This window comes from Dama dama, chromosome 2 (genome assembly GCF_033118175.1).
Source record: "Dama dama isolate Ldn47 chromosome 2, ASM3311817v1, whole genome shotgun sequence".
NCBI lineage: Eukaryota > Metazoa > Chordata > Mammalia > Artiodactyla > Cervidae > Dama > Dama dama.
In genome coordinates this window covers 1959693-1983157 of record NC_083682.1, presented here as the reverse complement: position 1 = coordinate 1983157, position 23465 = coordinate 1959693, and the positions used below count along the sequence as shown (strand labels likewise).

Sequence of the window (23465 nt, the reverse complement as noted above, 5' to 3'; positions counted from 1 at the left end):
CATGCTCAATACCCTCGGGATGCCCGGCCACTGGCAGGGAGAGGGGCCCCAGGACCCTCTTAGGGCCTGCGGGCTGCTGATGTTCATAAAAACAACCCTTTACGATAATTTTTGAAACAACCAGTGTTTTCAAAGTGGAAAATTCAGAGAAGCAAAAGTTTAAAAATTGCAACCCAGAACCCACACCTGGAGGCAACCACCAGGAACCCCTCAGCGTCCACTTCCGGACCATCCCCTTCTGCTTGACCATGCGTTTTGGGCCCTGTGACCCCGGGACCCGATGTCTGCGACCAGTGGGCGCTTGCCACCTTCCGCGGTCACAGCCGGCCCAGGCCACATGCGCCCCCCAGGCCCCCGCTGACAGCGCCCTGCCTCACGCAGACACAGCCCTTCAGCCAGATTCCTGGGCAGCAAACCAAGCCCCACGCCCAACAAGGAGCCCCCGGTGGCCGGTTCCACCCTTCCCTTCCCTATGATGGGTTTGCTGAGCACTTTCTGGGGAGCTGGCCCCGGGGGCATGGACCCTGGAGTGGTCAGTGCAGCCAGGAGCCTGGCCAGACATTTCTGGAATGACCCCCTCCCAAGAAGCATCCTGGGGTCTCACGAAGCAGGGAGGCCACTGCTTAGCACCTTGAGTCCTCCAAACCAGGGTCAGACCTCGGCCCCGTGGTCTCCGAGCTCCCTGAATGAGCACCGAGTCACCCCGGGGGGCCACGGGGAGCCCTCCCCAGGTGACCACCTCACCCCACCCCCATCGGAGGAGGCCCGCGGACACCCAGGGCGGCGTGACTTGGCGGTGGCGGGCGGCCCGCCAGAGACCTTGATAAGAGCACAGTGGGGGGGCCTGTCCTGGGGATGAGGCCAGCAAGGCCCGCAGAGCCCCCAGCCCCGCCCGTCCCCCTCATGGCAAGGGCGGCCAGAACATTCCAGTGCTGCCTGGGAAGTGCCCGGGAGAGCGGTGCCCGCACCCCCGCCGAGCTGCCCGCGGGAACTTGGGCCTCGATCCAGGGGACCAGGCGGGGGAGGGCAGAGAGCAGCCTCCACCCCCGGGGGTTTCTCACCCACCTCCTGTTTCATCCTCAGCCTGGGGACAGAGCGGGGTGGGGTGGAAGGCCGACCTCTCCAGGGACACAGGGGGTCACCTGGTGGCCCCCGGGTGTACACAGGTTAGGGACAGGCCAGGAGCAGAGCCATGGGGTGTGGCTCCCCACCACGATCAGGCAAGCTGGGGCCTCCTGGGGTCCACCCCACTCCCCTCACCCCCCACTCAGCAACCCCAGGGTCTCAAACACGCCGGGACCCTCACCTAGGCCCCCACACAGCTGCTGGGCTCGCTCGACTGAAACTGGAACTCTGCCCTCCCATCCCCCCAGGCCCCTCGCCCCTGCCAGGCCTCCCCGAGTGGTTTGATTCTTTGTGGGGTCACCCTTCCCTTCCGTACCCCAGGGCACATGAGAGGTGGGCGGGAAGCACCCACAGGACGGCCATGCACAGTGCCGGTGGGGTCTCCAGGGGATGCGGGGGGCGCTGCGAGGGCTGCCACCCCAATGGGGGCCGACACTGCATGAGGCTCCCGTGGCACCTGAGGCAGCACGTTCCAGAAACGGAGCCCCTCGCTGGAGCCCGCGGGGCATCCGGACGAGACAGTCAGAGGGAGGCGGCGAGTCCAGACTCAGTGGCACAGAGGCAGCGTGGGCACTGGCCCCACCAGCCAGCAGGCTCACGTCCACATCACCCACCACGGTGGGCAGCCCCGTGGACAGCGTGCAGATCCACCCACACGTCCACGGATCCAGAATCTAGGCCACGGAGGGATCCCGTGGCTTCCCAAAGTGACGTCCACAAGGACAGCCCTCCCGAAGACAGGCCTGGGCAGGATCCCGGCAGGACAAGACTGGTCTCCCCCCACCAAGGACTTTCTGCAACTTTTCTAGGTGGTGGGCTTCAGCTAGGTTGTCCCAGGACAGCCGATCCATCCCAACCACCCTGGGGATGGGTCTGGCCAAAGTCACACTGCCTGTAGACCCTCTCAGGACTGCAGGTGACCAGTACACCCAGTGGGTGCTGGGACCTTGTGAAGTCATCCAGCCCCCTGTCCACCCATCCACCTGTCCATCCATCATTCCACCTGTCTGTCCACCCATCCACACATACTTCCATTCATCCATCCACCATTCCACCTGTCCATCCAGCATCCATTGCTACATCTGTCTCCCCACCCATCCACCCCCACGTCCATCCATCCATCTGTCCATCCATCCATCCACCTGTCCATCCACCATCCATCCCTACATCTGTCTGTCCACCCATCCACACCCACATCCATCCATCCCTACATCTGTTTGTCCACCCATCCACATCCATGCATCCACCTGTCCATCCATCCATCCACCTGTCCATTATCATCCATCTCTATAACTGTCTGTCTACCCATCCACACCCACATCCATCCATCCATCTGTCCATCCATCCGTCCATCCAACATCCAACTCCATTCTTTGGCATTGCCCTTCTTTGGGATTTGAATGAAAACTGACCTTTTCCAGTCCTGTGGCCATTGCTGAGTTTTCCAAGTTTGTGGGCATATTGAGCGCAGCACTTTCACAGCATGATCTTTTAGGATTTGACCACCTGATGAAAAGAGCCGACTCATTGGCAAAGACCCTGATGCTGGGAAAGATTGAAGGCGGGAGGAGAAAGGGGGCAACAGAGGGTGAGATGGTTGGATGGCATCATCGACTCAATGGACATGAGTTTGAGCAGACTCCAGGAGATAGTTGAGGACAGGGAAGCCTGGCGCGCTGTGGTCCATGGGGTTGCAAAGAGTCAGACATGACTGAGAGACTAACAGCAGCATCTGTCAGCTCTTTCCTGTGCTCAACGTCCCAGCTCTCACGGACACCAGCAGAATTCCTCAGCAGCCTCAGCCCACGCAAACAAATACCATCACAACCGTGACACCATCACAACCACACATGTGCACACACTCAGCTCTGCTCCTCCTGAGCAGACAGCCCACAGGCAGCAGGTCATCTGAAATAAGACCTTTTCTGGAATCATTCCACCCCCTCCCTCAGTGAAGCTTAGGGTCATTTAGGTTTTGAGGGACTTCTTTTTCTAGTTAAGATTTATTCAGGGATTTGGGAGATCAGGGGTTGCTTTTGTATTTAAAATTATGGGAACTATTTACGAGGTTCCAAAGTCAAGCCTATAAAACCATCAAACTGTCCTTAGAAACATTTAGGTTCTGTCATGTCCCCCCTACCAGTAATCCTTCCACTACTTTTGCTTCTTAATATGAAGTTGCAGGTGGATTCTTAACCAGCTGAGCCACAAGGGAAGCTCAATATAAAGTATATATCAGTGCCCCCTTGTATTAGAGGAGCAGCAGCTTGTTATATTTTTATCCAATGTCTGTGTGGGTTTTTTTCACGTAAAAATATTTCCTAACCAGACTACCCTGGTGGTCCAGTGGTGGAGAATCCACCTGCCAATGCTGGGGAGGTGGGTTCGATCCCTGGTCAGGGAACTAAAATCCCACATGGCACACAGTGTGGCCAAAAAATAAAAGTTTCCTTGAAAGAAAAAATCAAAATTAAAAAACAATTTCCTGGTAGCCACCCCGTTAAAGCACGTGGAGACCGCACTGTCCTTCTGTCAGACCTGCACAATCCTCTGCAGGCCGTGAACACAACCTGCCTCCTACGGGCGGGCGTTCGCATTCCCCACCTTCTGCTATTACAAAGAATGCTTCAACAATCAGCCTTGGGCTTCTCTGGTGGTTCAGTGGCAAAGAATCTGCCTGCCAACGCAGGAGACATGAGTTCGATTCCTAGGCCGCGAAGATTTCATATGCCACAGAGCAACTAAGCCCGTGCACCACAAGTATTGAGTCTGTGCTCTAGAGCCCCAGAGGCCGCAACTACTGAAGTCCGGGCTCCCTGGGGTCCATGCTCCCCAGCAAGAGACACCCGCCGACCACAGCTATAGAGTAGCCCCTACTCCCCACAACTAGAGAAAAGCCTGTGCAACAGCAGTGAAGACCCAGCGCAGCCAAAAATCCAGGTTCCAAAAAACTTTAAATCCAATCAGCCCTGTGCATGTGTACTTTGGTTTTGGGGTGGCGGGGAGCAGGGGGCAGTATCTTCAAGACAGACAGGTCCCCAGAAGCAGACCTTCTGGGCCCGGGGGTACGGGCAAGCATGCTCGTGCCAGACGCTACCAAATGCCAAATGCCGTGCTCAGCTTAGAGTCTACCGTCATGCAGGCCCTCCAGCGGCAGGGGTGCCTCTTCCCCACAGCCTCGGCTGCCACTAGCTGCGGGCGTCATCCGCATTTCCGCCAGCCCAGGCCAGGGGGACCCCACGAAGCCCCACCTGTGTGTCTCTGACCTTCTCACACTGCCCCGGCGGCTGCTTTGCCCATGAACTCTCTCTACTCACATCTCTTGCTCATCTTCCTTGGGGCCACCGGGCTTCTCCTTCTGTTTTAGAAAGGCTCTCTGTCTTAGAGACACTAACCCTGTGGATGTATCGCATCCTTGGTCCTCCACCAGCCTCTTTCCATCTCACGAGCTGGTGGTGCACAACAGCGCCATTTCCCTCCCACACAAACATTTCCTTAATGCGCCAGCTTTGAGCCACAGAGAAGCCTCCCCACCCTCACCCTCGGGCTGCGGAGGGTCCCCTGAGTCTCCTCCGGGTACTCGAGAGGTCCTCCGACCACTTGGGAGCCATCCCAGGGTGCAGCGAGAGAAGCCAGTCCACCCTCACCTGCTCCTCTCGGTGAGTCACCTACTAAAGACCCCATTGGTTGGAGATGCTGCCTACAGCTTTGGCTAAATTTTCATATGCAATTGGGTCCACACATGGATTATTTTTTACTCTGTTTTATTGCTTGTCCGCATGCCAGTACCACACTGTTTTTACTACCCGAGCTTTGTTTTATAACATTGTGAGCCTCCCAGCCAAGAACGTGGATGTGACTTCTGAGACAGACCAGCTGGGGATGTCTTGGAGCAGAAATCCAGGCCACGTGGCCCGTTGAGATGACATATCTCAAGCACGTGGTCGCAGGGCTACTCAGGTACCACGTGGAGCTCCCCTGAGTGCCCTGAGAACCCTCAACTTCTCCCCGTGAGGGGTGGGGCACCTCTGGGTCAGGGGCCTGTCCCTCGGGTCAGGGCTCCTCCTGCAGGCCCCTCCCAGCAGGGTCGGCCAGGTGGTTGAGGAGGAGCCCCTGGTCCAGAGCAGGGGGCGGCGTGTGGTGAAGTGGGGGTCCTGGCATGGCTGGGCATCTCCATACGGAGAAGTGTTCCAAGGCGGGAGGGACTCAGGGGCAGGGCAGGGACTCTGGTTCCGTTTTCTGACTTCCTCTAGATCTTTGCAGTGCTCAGCAGCAAATTCGGCAAGAGGATACGGAAGGACCGTCCCAGGGCATGCTTTCCAGAAGGAGAAGAGAAGGGCGCCCACCACCAAGAGACACAGAGGGGAGGCCCACAGCCGCTGGTGAACACCTGGCGGGCAGGGGGGGCCCGGAGCATGCCCGGGACAAGAGGCAGGCGTGAGGCCGGCGCTACGGGAGGTCAGAAAGGGGTGGCCATCAGGCACTTCCTGGACACGGCCGGGGGGGCCTCTGCAGAGCGGGGGTAAGAGCCAGCAGGGGTGGGTGCCCACGTGTGCACACACCAGGCATGGCACGGGGAGCCTCAGTGTCGGAAGAGATCCAGGCAGAAGTAGGGCAGCTTTCTGGGGCAGCTGAGCCAAGCAGCCAGGCCTCAGTGTCCCCATCATGAGTCACGGAGCAGGAAAGGTGTGCAGAGACCACGCCTGAGGCCCAGAGGCCCAGAGTGGGCACGCGGGCCTGGGGTCGGCCGCCGCAGCCCCCGCGAGGTGGGCACAGCGTGTGCAGGTCAGGGGGCTGCTGGGAGAGCCCCTTCTGACGGGCGGAGCCAACATCCCCACGGAGCGCCTGGGACCACGGCTGGGTCTCCCCGTGCCCGGAGCCCACCACAGACGCCGACACGCTGCCCCCCTGGGCCAGGCATCCCTCCCCGGGCGGGGATCACGCGCCCACAGCGGCTCCGGTCCCTCCTCGGGACACACTCTGTTTGCAGGCTTTTCACCCGGGCAGCGAGGATCCGCTCCCACCCAGCAAGGGCAGCTGTGAGGACGGAGGCGTTCCAGGAGAAAGGGCTCCGGAAAGACCCCTCCACGAGCACGCGGGGGCCTGCAGGACTCTCCCGCAGCCCCAGAGGGTCCCAGGGTGCCTGCCCGTCACTCTCTGAGCTCACCCGCCTCCCCAGCTCAGGAATGTCGCTGGATAAAAATACCCACAGCCAGTGTCACCGGGCCCGCCCGCCTGTGGGGCTCAGGGCTGCCGGGCAGCGGGCTGACCGCCACGGCCAGGCCGCAGGGCTCCTGGGCTTCCCGGGCTGGACACCACGTGACCCTGCCCCCAGCACCTACCCTTGCTGGGTATGGGCTATGGATCGAGATGGCTTCCCCAGCGGCCCTGTGCACCCACTCGGACCCTTGAATGCCCAGGGGCGCAGAACAGCACACACTAATGCCCCACCAGCCCCGGAGTGGCTGACCCACTGGGGGACCTGGGCACCACGGAACAGGGCTGCCGTGCGAGGCAGCATGGCTGTGCCTGGGGCAACATGGGGAGGCTTCCTGGAGGGAGAGGCCTCCGAGCTGGGCCTCGGCCTGTGGTTCTGGGCAGCAGGGCTTTAGGGCCGAGACCGAAAACAGCCCATCACAGGCCTCCGAAGGCCAGGCCCCCACCCCCAGGGCGGCAGCCCCCGGAGTGGAGAGCCAGGGCCCAGTCACGCTGGCACGTCCGGGGAGGCCCAGCCTGTGCTTCGGAGGCAGCTTCCTTTTCTCTCTTCCCCCAACAAACGGTGGCTCCCACCTCTCACAGGCCCACGCCACCCCAGGGTCAGCATCACGACCCCCGCCCAGGGCCTCCCCAGGCCTGCCCAGATCCCGGGTAGGATGAGCTGCGGGCTTTGGGGCCGGGCGGCCTTGGGCACACCAGCTGTGGGGCCACAGGCCTGTCTCCTCCCCTCTGAGGGCCTAGGGTTTGCACAGGGCACAGGCCCATCCCTCTCCACCCTCCTCCAGGGCCCAGGGAGAGCCAGGCTGCCCCTCTACCCCAGCACCCTCACCCCAGCCAGCGCCCATGGGGCTCAGAGAAGGGGCCCTTGGGCACCTGGACCAGGCAGCAGGAGGCAAACCATGGCGGGGCCAAGTGTCATCACACGATCAGAAGGAAAATGGCCCCTGGGGCTCAGGTCACCTGGAGTCACAGCGATCACTCCACCTGCAGCAGAGCTGGGCCCCACCACTTGCCAACTGCACCCCTACCTTCCATGAGATCTGGGGTGGTCACAGCACCCAGGGGACCATGGAAGGGAGACCCCTGGCCCTCTCTGCCCTCGGGACAGAGTGCAGCCCCCTGACCTGCCTGGGGACCCCAGGCTACCTCCACGCTCTGCCCTTTGCTCCAGGGCACCTCCCCAGGGAGAAAGCTGGCCCTGCCAGGCCCCCCATCCAGGCCCAGAGCCTCGACGCCTGAGATGAAAGGTCGGGTGACAGAGCTGGTCCTCGCTCTCCCAGCAGTGGAGCCAAGGCACCCACACACACGTGCGCCCGCAGCATCTCCCAGCACAACCACACCCCTCGTCACCCCGGCTCCCCTGGGCCGAGCACCTTCTCCCCGCACGCTGGCATCTGTGGACACCGTCTCCACGTGACAGAGGCCACGTGTGACACCGTGCCGGCCGGCCGTCTCATCGGGGGCGGGGGCGGGAGCCACATGAGAGGCCACACAACCTGAAAGTCGACCCAGGATGTGGTTTGAGAGGAGCTTCCCTGGCTCCCTGGACCAGACCAGGAGGTGGGGGTGCTCGGCCCGGGGTCCCCCGTCAGGAGCACCTCCCCCCTCGGTGCCCGGCACCTGGAGCCGGTGAGAAACCAGGGCTCCTGACCACGGACACCCCTGGCTTCTAGCAGCGTCCCCAGGGCCCGCTGGTCCGCCGAGCCCCGTTCACACTGAAGAGTCAGCCTGAGAACAGGCTTCTGCAGGAGGAGGACTGTAAGCTGCTGTACCTCCAGAAGCCAGGGCGTGGGAGTCGGCCACCCCAGGTGGAACCCGGACCCTGGGCGGGGCAGGGGGTGCAGTGCCCCAGGCCCGCCTTGGCGGCTCCCGCGTCTGTCTCCTCTGGGTCAAACCCCACCCCGGCTCCAGGACACCTGCGCAGGCAGCTCCCCGGGCACAGGCGCTGAGTGCTAACGTGCCCCTCCCGCCCCTCCAGCCCCAGGCACCCCCACGGGCGCAGGCGGGGGCCACAGGCACCAACCCCCGGGCAGCTGATAGTTCAGCGCCAGGCACGGGCAGACATTCCCTCCTACCTGAGCAGTCCTGCCCAAAGGTGCCAGCACACACCAAGCCCGCCGCAGAGGAGGGGATGGGGGCTCGGGGGGCCAGGAACCTAGCAGGGTGGCCCAGCCGTGGGGCAGTACGGGGCATGAAGCCTGGGCCCGCCGGGGGCCAAGCTCCCGGCCAGCCCGTGTCCTGCGCCAGGCCGCCCCTGGGCCCCAGACCCTCGGCGTGCGCTGGGTGTACCTTCCAGCTCAGGGGCTCCCACCTCTTGCACCGTCCCCCCCTCCCCACCATGTCTCTGGGTGCTCAAGGTTTCCTAGGAGCCCTCCTCCTCTGCTGGTAGCCCTGGTGTAAGGGACACAGGGGGCTCCTCAACCAACACCAGGCCAGGACGAGGCGCTGGACATGCAGAGGGCAGTGGGTCCAGAAACACTTGGGTCTGGGGTGGCAGTGCAGGGTCTCCGGACAGCGAGGGGGAGACCAGGGAACCAGGTCCCGGAGAACATGACGTGGGGAGAAGCAGAAGGAACCCCCAGCTTCACAGGGTGTTGGGGGCCGAGGAACAGTTAGCGGAAAGCAGTCAGTCTGAGTCCCTCTGCGCCACCCCATGGGCTCTAGCCCACCAGGCCCCTCCGTCCATGGGATCCTCCAGGCAAGGACACTGGAGTGGGTTTCCTTTCCCTTCTCCAGGGGATCTCCCCAACCCAGGGATTGAACCCGGGTCTCCTGCACTGCGGGCAGACTCTTTACCCTCTGAGCCACCAGGGCAGCCTCTGGGCGTCCTAAAGGGCCCGGTGAGGAGACCAGGGAGCCCGACCACCTCTGCTGGCTCCCCTTCCAGGCCTGCAAGACACTGACTCGAGCCTGGGGTGAGAGGGGTGCCTGCGGGGGGCTGGTGGGGGGGATACAGCTCAGGAACTGGCCTCCCCTTTCAGAAGGGCGGGCAGGCTCTGCCCGGCAAACAGCCAGGCCAGCTGCCAGCGCCATCAATGATTAACGCCCGCTGTGAAGGTGCCGCCCGAACCGCCGGGAAGTGGTTGGGAACCCGGGAAGGGCAGGGATGGGACGGGATGCACTCCCGAGGCCCCCCACCAAGCCCCCCCAAGCCGCCCCCCAGTGTCCAAGCTTCTCCCACCAGCAGGGACGCAGGTGGAGGGGACTCGGGGAAACTGAGGCAGGGGGTTTCTCCCTGGCTGGCGGTGGGTGCAGCCGGGAGGGGGCAGGTGTCTGCTTGTGTGACCCTGCAGCTCCCAAGAGGTGGGGTTGGGGGGAAGGGGTGTCAGGGAGGGAGAAGGCGAAGGAGAGAGGAGCGGTCCCAGGGGCTCCTTGCTTGGCAGGAGGGACAAGGAACCTGTGGGCACCTTCCACCCAGCCTTCCACGGTTCAGGGCCAGGGGCCCAGGCCAGTTGGGAGGGTGGCTATGGGACCCCTGGGCCCGCCTCCAGTGCAGGCGTCCCCCCCAACCAGACAGCTCCCCCAAGGCCCGTGAGCAGAGAGGCCACGGCACCCGCCATGCCCCGAGCTAGAGTAGGCGCCACCCCACAGTGAAGAGCCTCAGACCAGGACTGGGGGCAGCAGGCAGGAAGGCCAGATGGGCAGGGGCAGTGCCCGGGCGGCAGCCTCCTGCCCTCCGACCCCAGCGGACGGGGCAGGCCAGGCGCGCACAGGAAGGGCTGCTCTCCTCTTGGCCGGAGCAGGGGTTCCCCGACCAGGAGAGGGACAGGATATCCTGGCCTCCTTCCCCAGCTTTGCCTGCGACAGCATGCCCAGCCCCACGGGGCAGCGGACAGCAGCTCTCACACCCACGCAGGCCCCGGCCCTTCAAGGCCAGGCTCATCCTTCCTGGGCCGGAAACCCAGCTCGGCCTGGGTCGTAACAACCATCCTGCCCTTTCACAGTCGGCCTCACCAAGGACAGAGCTCTCTCTCTGCTCCTGTCTCGGACCCTGCCAGAGCCGCAGCGGGTACCGTCCACCCCTCTTCTCGGGGCTGCGACCAGCCTCTGGCCGCTCAGCCCAGGCTGCCCCTGCTGCCCCAGCTTGAAGCCAGGTGCCCTCAAGAGACTGGCCAATTCAGAGAGTGTCTCGTGGCTTTTGCCAATCTCCTAGAGATGAGAGGACACCTTCCCGGGCCCCAGGGAAGTCACATCACCTGCCCGGCCAGGGTCGACCTGCAGCCCCACCCTGAGTGGGGGGCTGCACACCCTGCTTGGGGGGCTGCACTTGCCTCCTCCGGACAGGGATGCAGGTGGGAAAAGACTGGCCCAAGGTCACCAGGCCACTCGCAGGGCCTCACCTCCCCAGTTCCTCTTCCCCACAGGGGGAAGCCGCTGGGCCACTGTCCGCAGAGGCCGCCACGGTCCCCAGAAGCCACCCCGGCCCTACAGCTCCTAGGGAGGCTGGGCAAGGCAGACCGTGCTGAGCAAACTTCCGAGAGCTAAACAATCGGAATCAGGAAGAAAACACAAGTGTAAGCAGTGACTTCCTCTGGGGTGCGGCGGGCCCTCTTCCTCCAGCAGGCACCGCGGCTGCCAGGGAGCCAGGGCGAGGCGAGCGCCCCGGGCCTGCGACCCCGGGATGCGAACCAGTGGCCTGTCTGCAGGCCCCTCACTCAGCAGCCCTCGGGGGGTGTGGAGGCACTGCTGACCCCCGAAGCGGTGCTCTGCATGGTCCTCCCATCTGTGCCCGGTGCTGGCACGCAGGGTCCCAGGCCAGAGTGGCGGCTGGGCAGGGTCTGCGTCGGGACTGGCTGTGGGGTCCCCGACGGTGAGCACCTCGGGAAGCCTGGGGCCCAGCTGGTGACGGCTGTGCATGGCAGCTCCCACGAGCCTGCTGTTGGCGGGGTGCTCACGTAGCCAGCATCAGACGGGGCCGGGTCCCCCGGGGTCGGTGCACACGCACATTCCCCCAAACCCCGAGACAAGCCTCTGCTGCTGCAGCTAAGGGCAAGGCCGCCCTCTCTGCAGACAGCCACGGCCACCGCGAGGTCCCCTCAGCCCCCTCGGGAGGCGGGAAAGTAGGGTCGGGAGGACCGTGGCCACTCTGCGCCTCTGAGGACACTGTCTCCAGGCCTGGCCCTGCTGCTCTGGGAGGGCCACCCCACCCGCACCCCTAGTACCACCAAGCTCGGAGGGGAGAAAGTGAGGGACACAGGCTGTGCCCCCCACCTCGCCATCCCCGCCAAGACTCTGCTCCCCGGCCACCCCTCTGCTCCCCGAGGCCAGTGACAGCCCTGGACACCCTGCAGCCAGTGGTCTCCCAGCCCCAGGCCAGCCAAGGTGGGAGGGCCAAGCACCCGCCTCGACCGACGGGAGGTCGGGGGAGGCCCCTCTGGGCACCCCCAGAGCAGCCCGTGGATGCCAAGCCTAGGCTCACAGGCCGGAACCACATGGAGAGGCCACTGATCAGGCGGCTGGGCCAGGCGGGAGCAGGACCAGGTGCCGCCAATAGGGCCCGGCTCTGGCCTGGCGCACGGCTTCCTCCGATCCAGCAGCGACCAGCAGAGTCAGGGCCCCTCTCTCTCCTCTCGCCCCAGCCTTGACCCCCTCCAGGCCCTCTGCCTCAACCCAGGTTTCTAGGAGCCGGGTCAGGTTCACGTGGGGCCGTGGGCACCCCCTCGGCCACGCTGACGCCTCAGCCACAGCATAAGGCCAGCCACCGTCTGCGAAAGCCCTGCTCTGCTGGCCCGGGAGACCCCCCTCCCCTGTTGGGGGGCACCGGGACCTTGTCTTCTCTTGTTTGTCAGCCCCCCAGAGTTCTCTCCCCTGCTTACTGCTCTCAGAACAATTAACACCTGGGCCAGCCCTGCGGGGCCCAGCAGACCAGCCCTGGGCATGGGCACTGCTCCCAGCTGGTTCCCGCACCCACACAGGCCCGGGCAGCGCCAGCGGGGGGCTCCTCACCCGTGCGGGCTCAGACCCACAAGGCCCTGAACTTCACCTGACAGGCTCCCCGCTGCTTCTGTCTTCCCATTAACCCTTCCCTTCCCTCCCGGTGGGTCGACGCCGCAGCTCTGGCAAAGTCCCTCTGGCAGCAGGTGGCACCGGGACTTCGCTGCCCGCGCGACCTCCCCAGTCCCGCGGAAAGCCCTTCCCGGGTGCCGGCCGGCGGCGATACTCACACGGCGAAGTGGTAGACGAAGCACTTCCAGCCGGTGGGGCGCTCGAGGAAGTTGTAGACGCGGCCCTGGATGTGAGTGCGGGCGAGCAGCGGGCGGCGCGCGCTGTAGATGGAGACGCGCGGGTCCAGGCTCACGGGCGGCCGCGGGCCAAGGTCGGCGGCGGCGGGGGGCGAAGCGGGAGCGGCGGGGGACGCGGGGCCCGGGGCGCCAGGCGGGGCGATGGGCGCGTAGAGCGCGCTGCCTGCCGGATTGCCCTCGGCCAGCTCCAGCGAGAAGGGGCACTTCTTCGCCAGGCCCGCGCTGCCCCGCCGGGCTCCCGGCAGGCGGCCGCCGCCCCAGCGCTTCCTCTCGGCCCTGGGAGGGGAGGTGGCCGCGGCCATGGCCAGGCAGGGCCCGTGGTGGGCGGCAGGAGCTGCAGCGAAGGCGGGCGCCCGGGCGCAGTGCGGGGGACCGCTGCTGCCAGCCCCGCCGGGGCCGCTGTCCGCCGGCCCGGGCGTGGGGGGCGGGGCCGGCTGCCCGGGGCCGGTCCGGGGGGTTGGCGAGCCCCGCCCCAGGCCGGACGCCCCGCCCCTCACCAACCTGCGCGCACCGGGCACCCCAGCCCTCCGGGCCCGGCTCCGCCCATCTGCGCCCACCTGCTCGGCCCGCCCTCTCCACCTGCTTGGTCCACCGGATCCCGCGCTCCTCGCTTCTCCTCCCCGCCTGCGCCCACGTGCTCGCTCACGCCAAGCCCACCTGCGCGGCCTGCGCGAAGCCCCCACATAAGCCAGCAAGGGAGGCTCGGAGTGTCCGCAGGGTGCAGGGACCGCGAACTGCTTGGGCAGGACGGGGTGGGGCGCGGACACCCTCTTCTCCAGCTCTGAGTCCCTCCACGGAGGGTAGGGGGGAGGAGGAGCGCGCCGGGGGATGGGGCAGGGCCCCGTGAACTATCCGAGTCCCCCTGGGTGCCCCAGCGCGCGTTGCAGGCAGAGAACGCGGTCCGGTCGGTGCCCACAGGGCCAGTGAACTCTGGAGGCCAGAGGGGAGCGTCCGGGCCCTCGTGGGTCGGCATCCGGCCCGCTGGGGGATGTGTGCTCTGGAGGACGCGGGAGTTCCTGCAGGCGCCGCTGCCCAGGGCTTCCTGGGCAGGTCAGGGGAGAGGGCTTGGCGAAGGACTTTCTGGTCCTCCTCGCCCTCTGGGCAGGGCTGCTGTGGTGCCCTGTCTCCCCTGAGCGGCAGTGATGTCCAGGTGGATCCGAAGGACTGCACGAGTCCCCCTACCCAGCACTGGCATTTGAATCTCTGCATGTTGACTGGCCTCAGGGTGGAGAAAGGATGTCAAGCAGAAAAAACTGGCCTCTCTTAGGACATTGCCCCAGGACGAGGAATAGCTGCCCACCGCATCAGGGACTCATAACCTGGGAGACACTTCCCAGGTCTTGACTGAGCACCCTGGGCTGCTTTATTTCATGTACTCTCCCATCAGAAGGTCAGTTCTATGGAAGACTGTTACTACTGTGAAGATTTGAGCAGAATAAAAAGAGGGAGAAGTAGATGAAAGAGAGTGATGGGAGTTTTCAGGTGAGAATATTTGATAAACTTCCCAGGTGGCTCAGTGGTAAAGAACCCACCTGCAATGCAGGAGACACGGGAGATGTGGTTCGATCCCTGGGTCAGAAAGACCCCCTGGAGAAGGGAATGGCAACTCCAGCATTCTTGCCTGGGAAATCCCATGGACAGAGGAGCCTGGTGGGCTACAGTCCATGGGGTCGCAAAAGAATTGGTGACACGACTTATCAGTTGAGAACTGAGATTCTGCAAATGCAGCTCAAAAAGTGGCATAAAAGAGAGACGGCTTCCCTGATGGCTCAGTGGCAAGGAATCTGCCGGCCAGTGACGGAGGCGCGGATCCAACCCCTAATGGGAAGATCCCACATGCTGTGGGGCAACTAGGCCCGTGAGCCGCAACTACCGAGCCAGGGCTCTCGAGCCGGAGCCACAGCCGCTGAAGGTCTGCGCCCTGGAGGCCCCGCCCCACAGCAGGAGAAGCCACCCCAGTCGGAAGCCCGCACGCCGCAGCTGGAGAGCAGCCCCTGCTCGCTGCAACCAAGCAAACCCGTGCAGCAAGGAAGACCCAGCGCAGCCAAAACTAAATAAGTTAATTAAATTATCCAAAAAATTTAAAAAAGAGAGGATTTGGATCAACATTTAAGTTTAGAGAATATCAATACCTTTCAGGAAAACTATTCTTGTTTGCTTCCTTTTTTTCTTGTATCTTTCCCAATTACACAGGAACCAATTAGACTATCATTCAAATGTGAACAGAAAGACAGTATCCAAAATATTAACACTGATTCAGCTATGATGTAGATATTAGTGTTTCCTAACTAGGTCTTTTGAACATATGTGTAAAAATTAGTGCTTTTCTGTTGGTGGGAATGTAAACTGATACAGCCGCTATGAAGAACACTATGGAGATTCCTTAAAAAACTAGGAATAAAACTACCATATGACCCAGCAATCCCACTACTGGGCGTACACCCTGAGAAAACCGTAATTCTAAAAGACGCTTGTACCCCAGTGTTCACTGCAGCACGATTGACAATTGCTAAGGCGTGGAAGCCAAAGGTGGAGAGGCTCCACGCAGTCAGCAAAAACAAGACCGAGAGCTGACTGTGGCTCAGATCATGAACTCCTTATTGCCAAATTCAGACTTAAATTGAAGAAAGTGGGGAAAAACCACTAGGCTATTTAGGTATGACCTAAATCAAATCCCTTATGGCTATACAGTGGAAGTGAGAAATAGATTTAAGGGACTAAATCTGATCGAGTGCCTGATCAACTATGGACGGAGGTTCGTGACATTGTACAGGAGACAGGGATCAGGACCATCCCCAAGAAGAAGAAATGCAAAAGGCAAAATGGTTGTCTGAGGAGGCCTTACAAATAGCTGTGAAAAGAAGAGAAGTGAAAAGCAAGGGAGAAAAGGAAAGATATTCCCACTTGAATGCAGGGTTCCAAAGAATAGCAAGGAGAGATTAAAAAAAAAAAAAAAAAAAAAGCCCTTCTCAGGGATCAGTGCAAAGAAATAGAGGAAAGCAACAGAATGGGAAAGACTAGAGATCTCTTCAAGAAAATTAGAGATACCAAGGGAACATTTCATGCAAAGATGGGCTCAATAAAGGACAGAAATGGTATGGACCTAACAGAAGCAGAAGATATTAAGAAGAGGTGGCAAGAATACACAGAACTGTGTATAAAAGATCTTCCTGACCCAGATAATCATGATGGTATGATCACTCACACTCACCTAGCGCCAGACATCCTGGAATGTGAAGTCAAGTAGGCCTTAGGAAGCATCACTACGAACAAAGCTAGTGGAGGTCATGGAATTCCAGTTGAGTTATTTCAAATCCTGAAAGATGATGCTGTGAAACTGCTGCACTCAATATGCCAGCAAATCTGGAAAACTCAGCAGTGGCCACAGGACTCGAAAAGGTCAGTTTTCATTCCAGTCCCAAAGAAAGGCAATGCCAAAGAATGCTCAAACTACCACAGAATTGCACTCATCTCACACTCTAGTAAAGTAATATTCAAAATTCTCCAAGCCAGGCTTCAGCAATATGTGAACCATGAACTTCCAGATGTTCAAGCTGGTTTTAGAAAAGGCAGAGGAACCAGAGATCAAATTGACAACATCCGCTGGATCATCAAAAAATCAAGAGAGTTCCAGAAAAACATCTACTTCTGTTTTATTGACTATGCCAAAGCCTTTGACTGTGTGGATCACAATAAACTGTGGAAAATTCTTCAAGAGATGGGAATACCAGACCACCTGACCTGCCTCTTGAGAAATCTGTATGCAGGTCAGGAAGCAACAATTAGAGCTGGACATGGAACAATAGACTGGTTCCAAATAGGAAAGGGAGTACATCAAGGCTGTATATTGTCACCCTGCTTATTTAACTTATATGCAGAGTACATCATGTGAAATGCCAGGCTGGAGGAAGCAGAAGCTGGAATCAAGATTGCTGGGAGAAATATCAGTAACCACAGATATGCAGATGACACCACCCTTATGGCAGAGAGTGAAGAAGAACTAAAGAGCCTCTTGATGAAAGTAAAATAGGAGAGAGAAAAAGTTGGCTTAAAACTCAAAATTCAGAAAACTAAGATCATGGCATCTGGTCCCATCACTTCATGGCAAATAGATGGGGAAACAGTGGAAACAGTGGCAGACTTTATTTTTTTGGGCTCCCAAATGCAGATGGTGACTGCAGCCATGAAATTAAAAGATGCTTTTGCTCCTTGGAAGAAAAGCTATGACCAACCTAGACAGCATATTAAGAAGCAGAGACATTACTTTGCCAATAAAGGTCCATTTAGTCAAAGCTGTGGTTTTTCTAGTAGTCATGTACGGATGTGAGAGTCGGACCATAAAGAAAGCTGAGTGCCAAAGAATTGATACTTTTGAACTGTGGCGTTGGAGAAGACTCTTGAGAATCCCTTGGACTGCAAGGAGATCCAACCAGTCCATCCTAAAGGAGATCAGTCCTGGGCGTTCATTGGAAGGACTGATGCTGAAGCTGAAACTCCAATACTTTGGCCATCTGATTGGAAAAAGACCCTGATGCTGGGAAAGATTGAGGGCAGGAGGAGAAGGGGATGGTAGAGGATGAAATGGTTGGATGGCATCACTGACTCAGTGGACGTGGGTTTGGGTGGACTCTGGAAGTTGGTGATGGACAGGGAGGCCTGGCGAGCTGCAGTTCATGGGGTCACAAAGCGTTGGACACGACTGAGCAACTGAACTAAAGGAAGCAACCTAGATGTTCATCAACGGGTGAATGGATAAAGCTGTGTTACATATATACAATGGAATATTACTCAGCCATAAAAAGGAATGCATTTGGGTCAGTTCTAATGAGGTGGATGAACCTGCAGCCTATTATAGGGTGAAGTAAGTCAGAAAGAGAGGAACAAATGTTGTGAATTAATGCTTGTATATGGAATCTAGAAGGGTGGTGCTGACGAGCCCGTTTGCAGGGCGGCAGTAGAGACACAAACAGAGAGAACAGACCTGTGGACCCAGCAGGGGAGGAGGAGCGTGGGCCTAACGGAGAGAGTGGCATGGAAACATTACAGCACCTTATGGAAAACAGATAGCCAGTGGGAATTTGCTGTGTGACAACCCAGAAGGTGGGCTGGGAGAACTGTGAGGTGGGAGGGAGGTTCATGAGGGAGGGGACGTATGTATACCTGTGGCTGCTTCATGTTGATGTATGGCAGAAACCAACACAATATCGTTAAGCAATTATTCTTCAATTAAAAATGAATAAATTTTAGTTTTGGTTTAAGATGGCAGAGTAGAAGGATGTGTGCTCATCTCCTCCTACGAGAGCACCAAAATTGCAAATAACTGTTGAACAACCATGGGCAGGAGGATGCTGGAACCCCCCAAAATGATACCTCATGTCCAAAGACAAACAAGAAGCTGCAATGAGATGGTGTGATGGGTATAATCACAATAAAATCAAAACCCACACCCACTAGGTGGGCGACCCACAAACTGGAGAACAAAGCCAAAGAAGTTCTCCCACTGTTGTGAAGCTTCTGAACCCCACATCAGGCTTCCCAGTCTGGGGCTCCAGCACAGGGACTGGGAATTCCCAGGGAATCTGACTCTGAGGGCCAGTGTGATTTGATTACAGGCCTTCCACAGGACTGGGGGAATCAGACTCCACTCTTGCAGTTCAGTTCAGTCAGTCACGTCCAACTCTGCAACCCCATGGACTGCAGCACGCCAGGCTTCACTGTCCATCATCAACTCCTGGAGTTTACTCAAACTCATGTCCATTAACTCAGTGATGCCATCCAACCATCTCATCCTCTGTCATCCCCTTCTCCTCCCGCCTTCCATCTTTTCCAGAATCAGGGTTTTTTCCAATGAGTCAGTTCTTTGCATCAGATGGCAGAGGATTGGAGTTTCAGCTTCAGCATCAGCCCTTCCAATGAATAATCAGGACTGATTTCGGATTGACTGCTTGGATCTCTTTGCAGTCTAAGGGACTCTCAAGAGTCTTCTCCACTCTCGCAGGGCACAAATAAAATCTTGCATGCACCAAGACCCAGGGGAAAGGAGCGGTGACCCCACAGGAGACTGAAGACCTGCCTGGTGGTGTTGGGGGGTCTCCTATGGAGACGTGGGTCAACAGTGGTCGTTGCGGGCACAGGGGCACTGGCAGCAGCAGGCCTGAAAGGGGCCCTTGGCGTAAGTCCTTTTGGAAGTCACCACTAACTCTACCCATAGACCTTACAGACCCCATAGACCCATGGACCCCAGGGCTGGGTCACCTCAGGCTAAACAACAGACAAGGAGGGAGCACCACCCCACCCATCAGCAGACAATTGGATTAAAGCTTCACTGAACACAGCCCTGCCCACCAGAGCAAGACCCAGTTTTTCCCACCCAGTCCTTCCCATCAGGAAGCTTACACAAGCCTCTTAGCTGCCCCTATCAGAGAGCAGACAGAAGCAAGAAGAACCACAATCCCACAGTGGTCAGAACAAAAACCACATTATAGAAAGTTAATCAGGAAGAAAAAGCATAAAATTATGTCCCAGATGAAGGGACAAGATAAAACCCCAGAAAAAAAAAAAACTAAATGAGGTGAAGATAGGCAAAATTCCAGAAAAAGAATTCAGAATAATGATAGTAAAGACGAATCCAGGATCTCAGGAAAACAATGCAGAAGATGCAAGAAATGTTTACCAAAGGCCTAGACAAACTAAAGAACAAACTGAGATGAATAATATCCTAGAAGGAATCAATAGCAGATGAGGCAGAAGAATGGATAAATGACCTGGAAGACAGAATGATGGAAATCGCTGCCACAGAAGAGAGTATAGAAAAAAGAATGAAAAGAAACGAGACAGCCTAAGTGACCTCAAGGACATTAAACACACCAACATTCACATTATGGGTCTGAAAGGAAAAACGACCTGAGAAAATATTTGAAGAGATAGTAGCCTAAAATGTCCCCAACATGGGAATGGAAATAGTCAACCAGGTCCAGGAATCACAGAGTTCCAGGCAGGAGAAACCCAAGGAGAACACGCTAAGACACATAGCAATCAAACTGACAACAATTAAAAACAGAGATAAGACATTAAAAGAAACAAGAGGAAAATGACAAATAACATACAAAGGAACTCCTATAAAGTTATCAGCTGATTTCTCAACAGAAAACAGAAACTCTACAAGCCAGAAGGGAATGTCATGATTATTTAAAGTGATGGAAGAGAAGAGCCTACAACCAAAAATACCCAGTAAGACTCTCACTCAGACTTGACAGAGAAATCAAGAGACAAGCGGGAGTTAAGAGAATGCAGCACCACCAAGTCAGCTTTACAACAAATGCTAATGGAACTTCTCTAAGCAGGAAACACAATAGAAGGGAAAGACCCACACAAAATAGACACAAAACAATTGAGAAAATGGTGATAGGATCATGCATGCTAAGTTGCTTCAGTCACAACTCCATGTGACCTGTAGGGCTTCCCTGATAGCTCAGCTGGTAAAAAAAAAATCTGCACGCAATGCAGGAGACCCCAGTTCGATTCCTGGGTCAGGAAGATCCCTTGGAGAAGGGATCGGCTACCCACTATAGTATCCTCAGGCTTTTCTGGTGGCTCAGACAGTAAAGAATCCATATGCAATGAGGGAGACATGGGTTTGACCCCTGGTCTGGGAAGATCCCCTGGAGGAGGGCATGGCAATCCACTCCAGTATTCTTGCCTGAATGCCTTGGACAGAGGAGCTTGGCAGGCTATAGTCCAAGGCATTCTCCAGGCACGAATACTGGAGTGGGTTACCTTGCCCTCCTCCAGGGGATCTTACCAACCCAAGGATCAAACTTGTGTCTCTTATGACTTCTGCATTGGCAGGCTGGTTCTTCACCACTAGTGCCACCTGGGAAACCCAATAAGATCACGTTGTTGCTATTCAGTTGTTCAGTCGTGTCAGACTCTTTGCGACCCCATGGACGGCAGCACGCCAGGCCTCCCTGTCGATCACCAACTCCTGGAGCTGACTCAAACTCATGTCCGTCGAGTCGGTGATGCCATCCAACCATCTCATCTTCTGTCATCCCCTTCTCCTCCCGCCTTCAATCTTTCCCAGCATCAAGGTCTTTTCCAATGAATTGGTTCTTCACATTAAGTGGCCAAAGTATTGGATTTTCAGCTTTAGCATCAGTCCTTCCAATGAATATTAAGGACTGATTTCCTTTAGGATGGACTGGTTGGATCTCCTTGCAGTCCAAGGGACTCTCTAGAGTCTCCTCCAACACCACAGTTCAAAAGCATCAATTCCACAGTTTGTTGTGATTCACAGAGTCAAAGGCTTTGGCATAGTCAATAAAACAGAAGTAGATGTTTTTCTGGAACTCTCTTGATTTTTTGATGATCCAACAGATGTTGGCAATTTGATCTCTGGTTCCTCTGCCTTTTCTAAATCCAGCTTGAACATCTGGAAGTTCACGGTCCATGTACTGCTGAAACCTGGCTTGGAGAATTTTGAGCATTACTTTACTAGTGTGTGAGGTGAGTGCAATTGTGTGGTAGTCGGAGCACTCTTTGGCATTCCCTTTCTTTGGAATTGGAATGAAAACTGACCTTTTCCAGTCCTGTGGCCACTGCTGAGTTTTCCAGATTTGCTGGCATATCGAGTGTAGCACTTTCACACCATCATCTTTTAGGATTTGAAATTTGAGAATTTGACCTCAGCTGGAATTCCACCACCTCCACTAGCTTTGTTTGTAGTGATGCTTCCTAAGGCCTACTTGACTTCACATTCCAGGATGTCTGGCTGTAGGTGAGTGATCACACCATTGTGGTTATCTGGGTTGTGAAGATCTTTTTGTATACTTCTGTGTATTCTTGCCACCTCTCCTTAATATCTTCTGCTTCTGTTAGGTCCCTACCATTTCTGTCCTTTATTGTGCCCAACTTTGCATGGAATGTTCTCTGAGACCCCACAGAGACAGAGCCAGAGCCAGAATTGTGTCTGAGTGTCTCCTGAGGAGGTCCGGGTCAGCAGTAGACTGCTGCAGGGTCAGGGGCACTGAGTGTGGGAGTGTGTGCATGAGACATTTTGAAGGAGGTTGCCATTATCTTCATTATGTCCACCATAGTTTGGCCTCAGGTCAAACAGCAGGGAGGGACCACAGCCCCGCCCATCAACAGAAAATTGGATTAAAGATTTACTGAGCATGGCCCAGCCCATCAGAACAAGACCCAGGTCCCCCCTCAGTCAGTCCCTCCCATCAGGAAGCTTCCATAAGCCTCTTATCCTTCTCCATCAGAGGGCAGACAGACTGGAAACCCCTATCACAGAAAACTAACCAATCTGATCTCATGGACCACAGCCTCATCTAACTCAGTGAAACTATGAGCCATGCCGTGTAGGCCCACCCACGACGGATGGGTCACGGTGGAGAGGTCTGACAGAATGTGGTCCACTGGAGAAGCAAATGGCAAACCACTTCAGTATTCTTGCCTTGAGAACCCCATGAATAGTATGAAAGGCAAAAAGATAGGACACTGAAAGAGGAACTCCGCAGGTCGGTAGGTGCCCAATATGCTACTGGAAATCAGTGGAGAAATAACTCCAGAAAGAATGAAGAGATGGAGCCAAAGCAAAAACAACACCCAGTTGTGGATGGGCCTGGTGATGGAAGTTAAGTCCAATGCTGTAAAGAGCCATATTGCACAGGAACCTGGAACGTTAGGTCCATGCATCATGGCAAATTGGATGTGGTCTAACAGGAGATGGCAAGAGTGAACATTGGCATTTTAGGAATCAGCAAACTTAAATGGACTGGAATGGGTGAATTTAACTCAGATGACCATTATATCTACTACTGTGGGCAAGAATCCCTTAGAAGAAATGGAGTAGCCCTCATGGTCAACAAAAGAGTCTGAAATGCAGTGCTTAGGTGCAATCTCAAAAATGACAGAATGATCTCTGTTCGTTTCCAAGGCAAACCATTTAATATCACGGTAATCCAAGTCTATGCCCCGACGAGTAATGCTGAAGAAGTTGAAGTTGAACAGTTCTAGGAAGACCTACAAGACCTTCTAGAACTAATGTCCAAAAAAGTTGTCCTTTTCATCATAGGGGACTGAAATGCAAAAGTAGGAAGTCAAGAGATACCTGGAGTAACAGGCAAATTTGGCCTTGGAGTATAGAATGAAGCAGGGCAAAGGCTAATAGAGTTTTGCCAAGAAAACACACTGGTCATAACAAACACACTCTTCCAACAACACAAGAGAAGACTCTACACATGGACATCACCAGATGGTCAACACCGAAATCAGACTGATTATATTCTTTGCAGCCAAAGATGGAGAAGCTCTATACAGTCAGCAAAAACAAGACCAGGAGCTGACTGTGGCTCAGATCATGAACTCCTTATTGCCAAATTCAGACTTAAATTGAAGAAAGTAGGGAAAACCCCTAGACCATTCAGGTATGGCCTAAATCAAATCCCTTATGATTATACAGTGGAAGTGACAAACAGATTCAAGGGATTAAATCTGATAGACAGAGTGCCTGAAGAACTATGGATGGAGGTTTATGACATTGTACAGGAGGCAGGGATCAAGACCATTCCCAAGAAAAAGAAATGCAGAAAGGCAAACTGGTTGTCTGAGGAGGCCTTAAAAATAGCTGAGAAAAGAAAAGACATGAAGGGTGAAGGAGAAAAGGAAAGATATACCCATTTCAATGCAGAATTCCAAAGAATAGCAAGGAGAGATAAGAAAGCCTTCCTCAGTGATCAGTGCAAAGAAATAGAGGAAAACAACAGAATGGGAAAGACTAGAGATCTCTTCAAGAAAATTAGAGATACCAAGGGAACGTTTCATGCAAAGATGGGCTCAATAAAGGACAGAAATGGTATGTACCTAACAGAAGCA

General features: G+C 56.7%; 1 protein-coding gene across 5 annotated transcripts in view; it reads right to left on the bottom strand.

Annotated features, from left to right (window-relative positions):
• The window catches only part of KCNQ1 (potassium voltage-gated channel subfamily Q member 1), a 362556-nt gene extending 349595 nt beyond the window's left edge, over nt 1-12961 (bottom strand). For 2 of the 5 annotated variants that reach the window (XM_061161370.1, XM_061161406.1), the window contains exon 1: nt 12507-12960. In XM_061161370.1, the coding sequence (XP_061017353.1) occupies nt 12507-12886 (380 nt within the window). In that variant the 5' untranslated portion in view covers nt 12887-12960. Of the gene's footprint in view, nt 1-12506 lie in introns of all 5 variants that reach the window. The other 3 variants (XM_061161398.1, XM_061161387.1, XM_061161380.1) reach the window with 3 other exon arrangements.
• Nucleotides 12962-23465: the final 10504 nt, after the last annotated feature.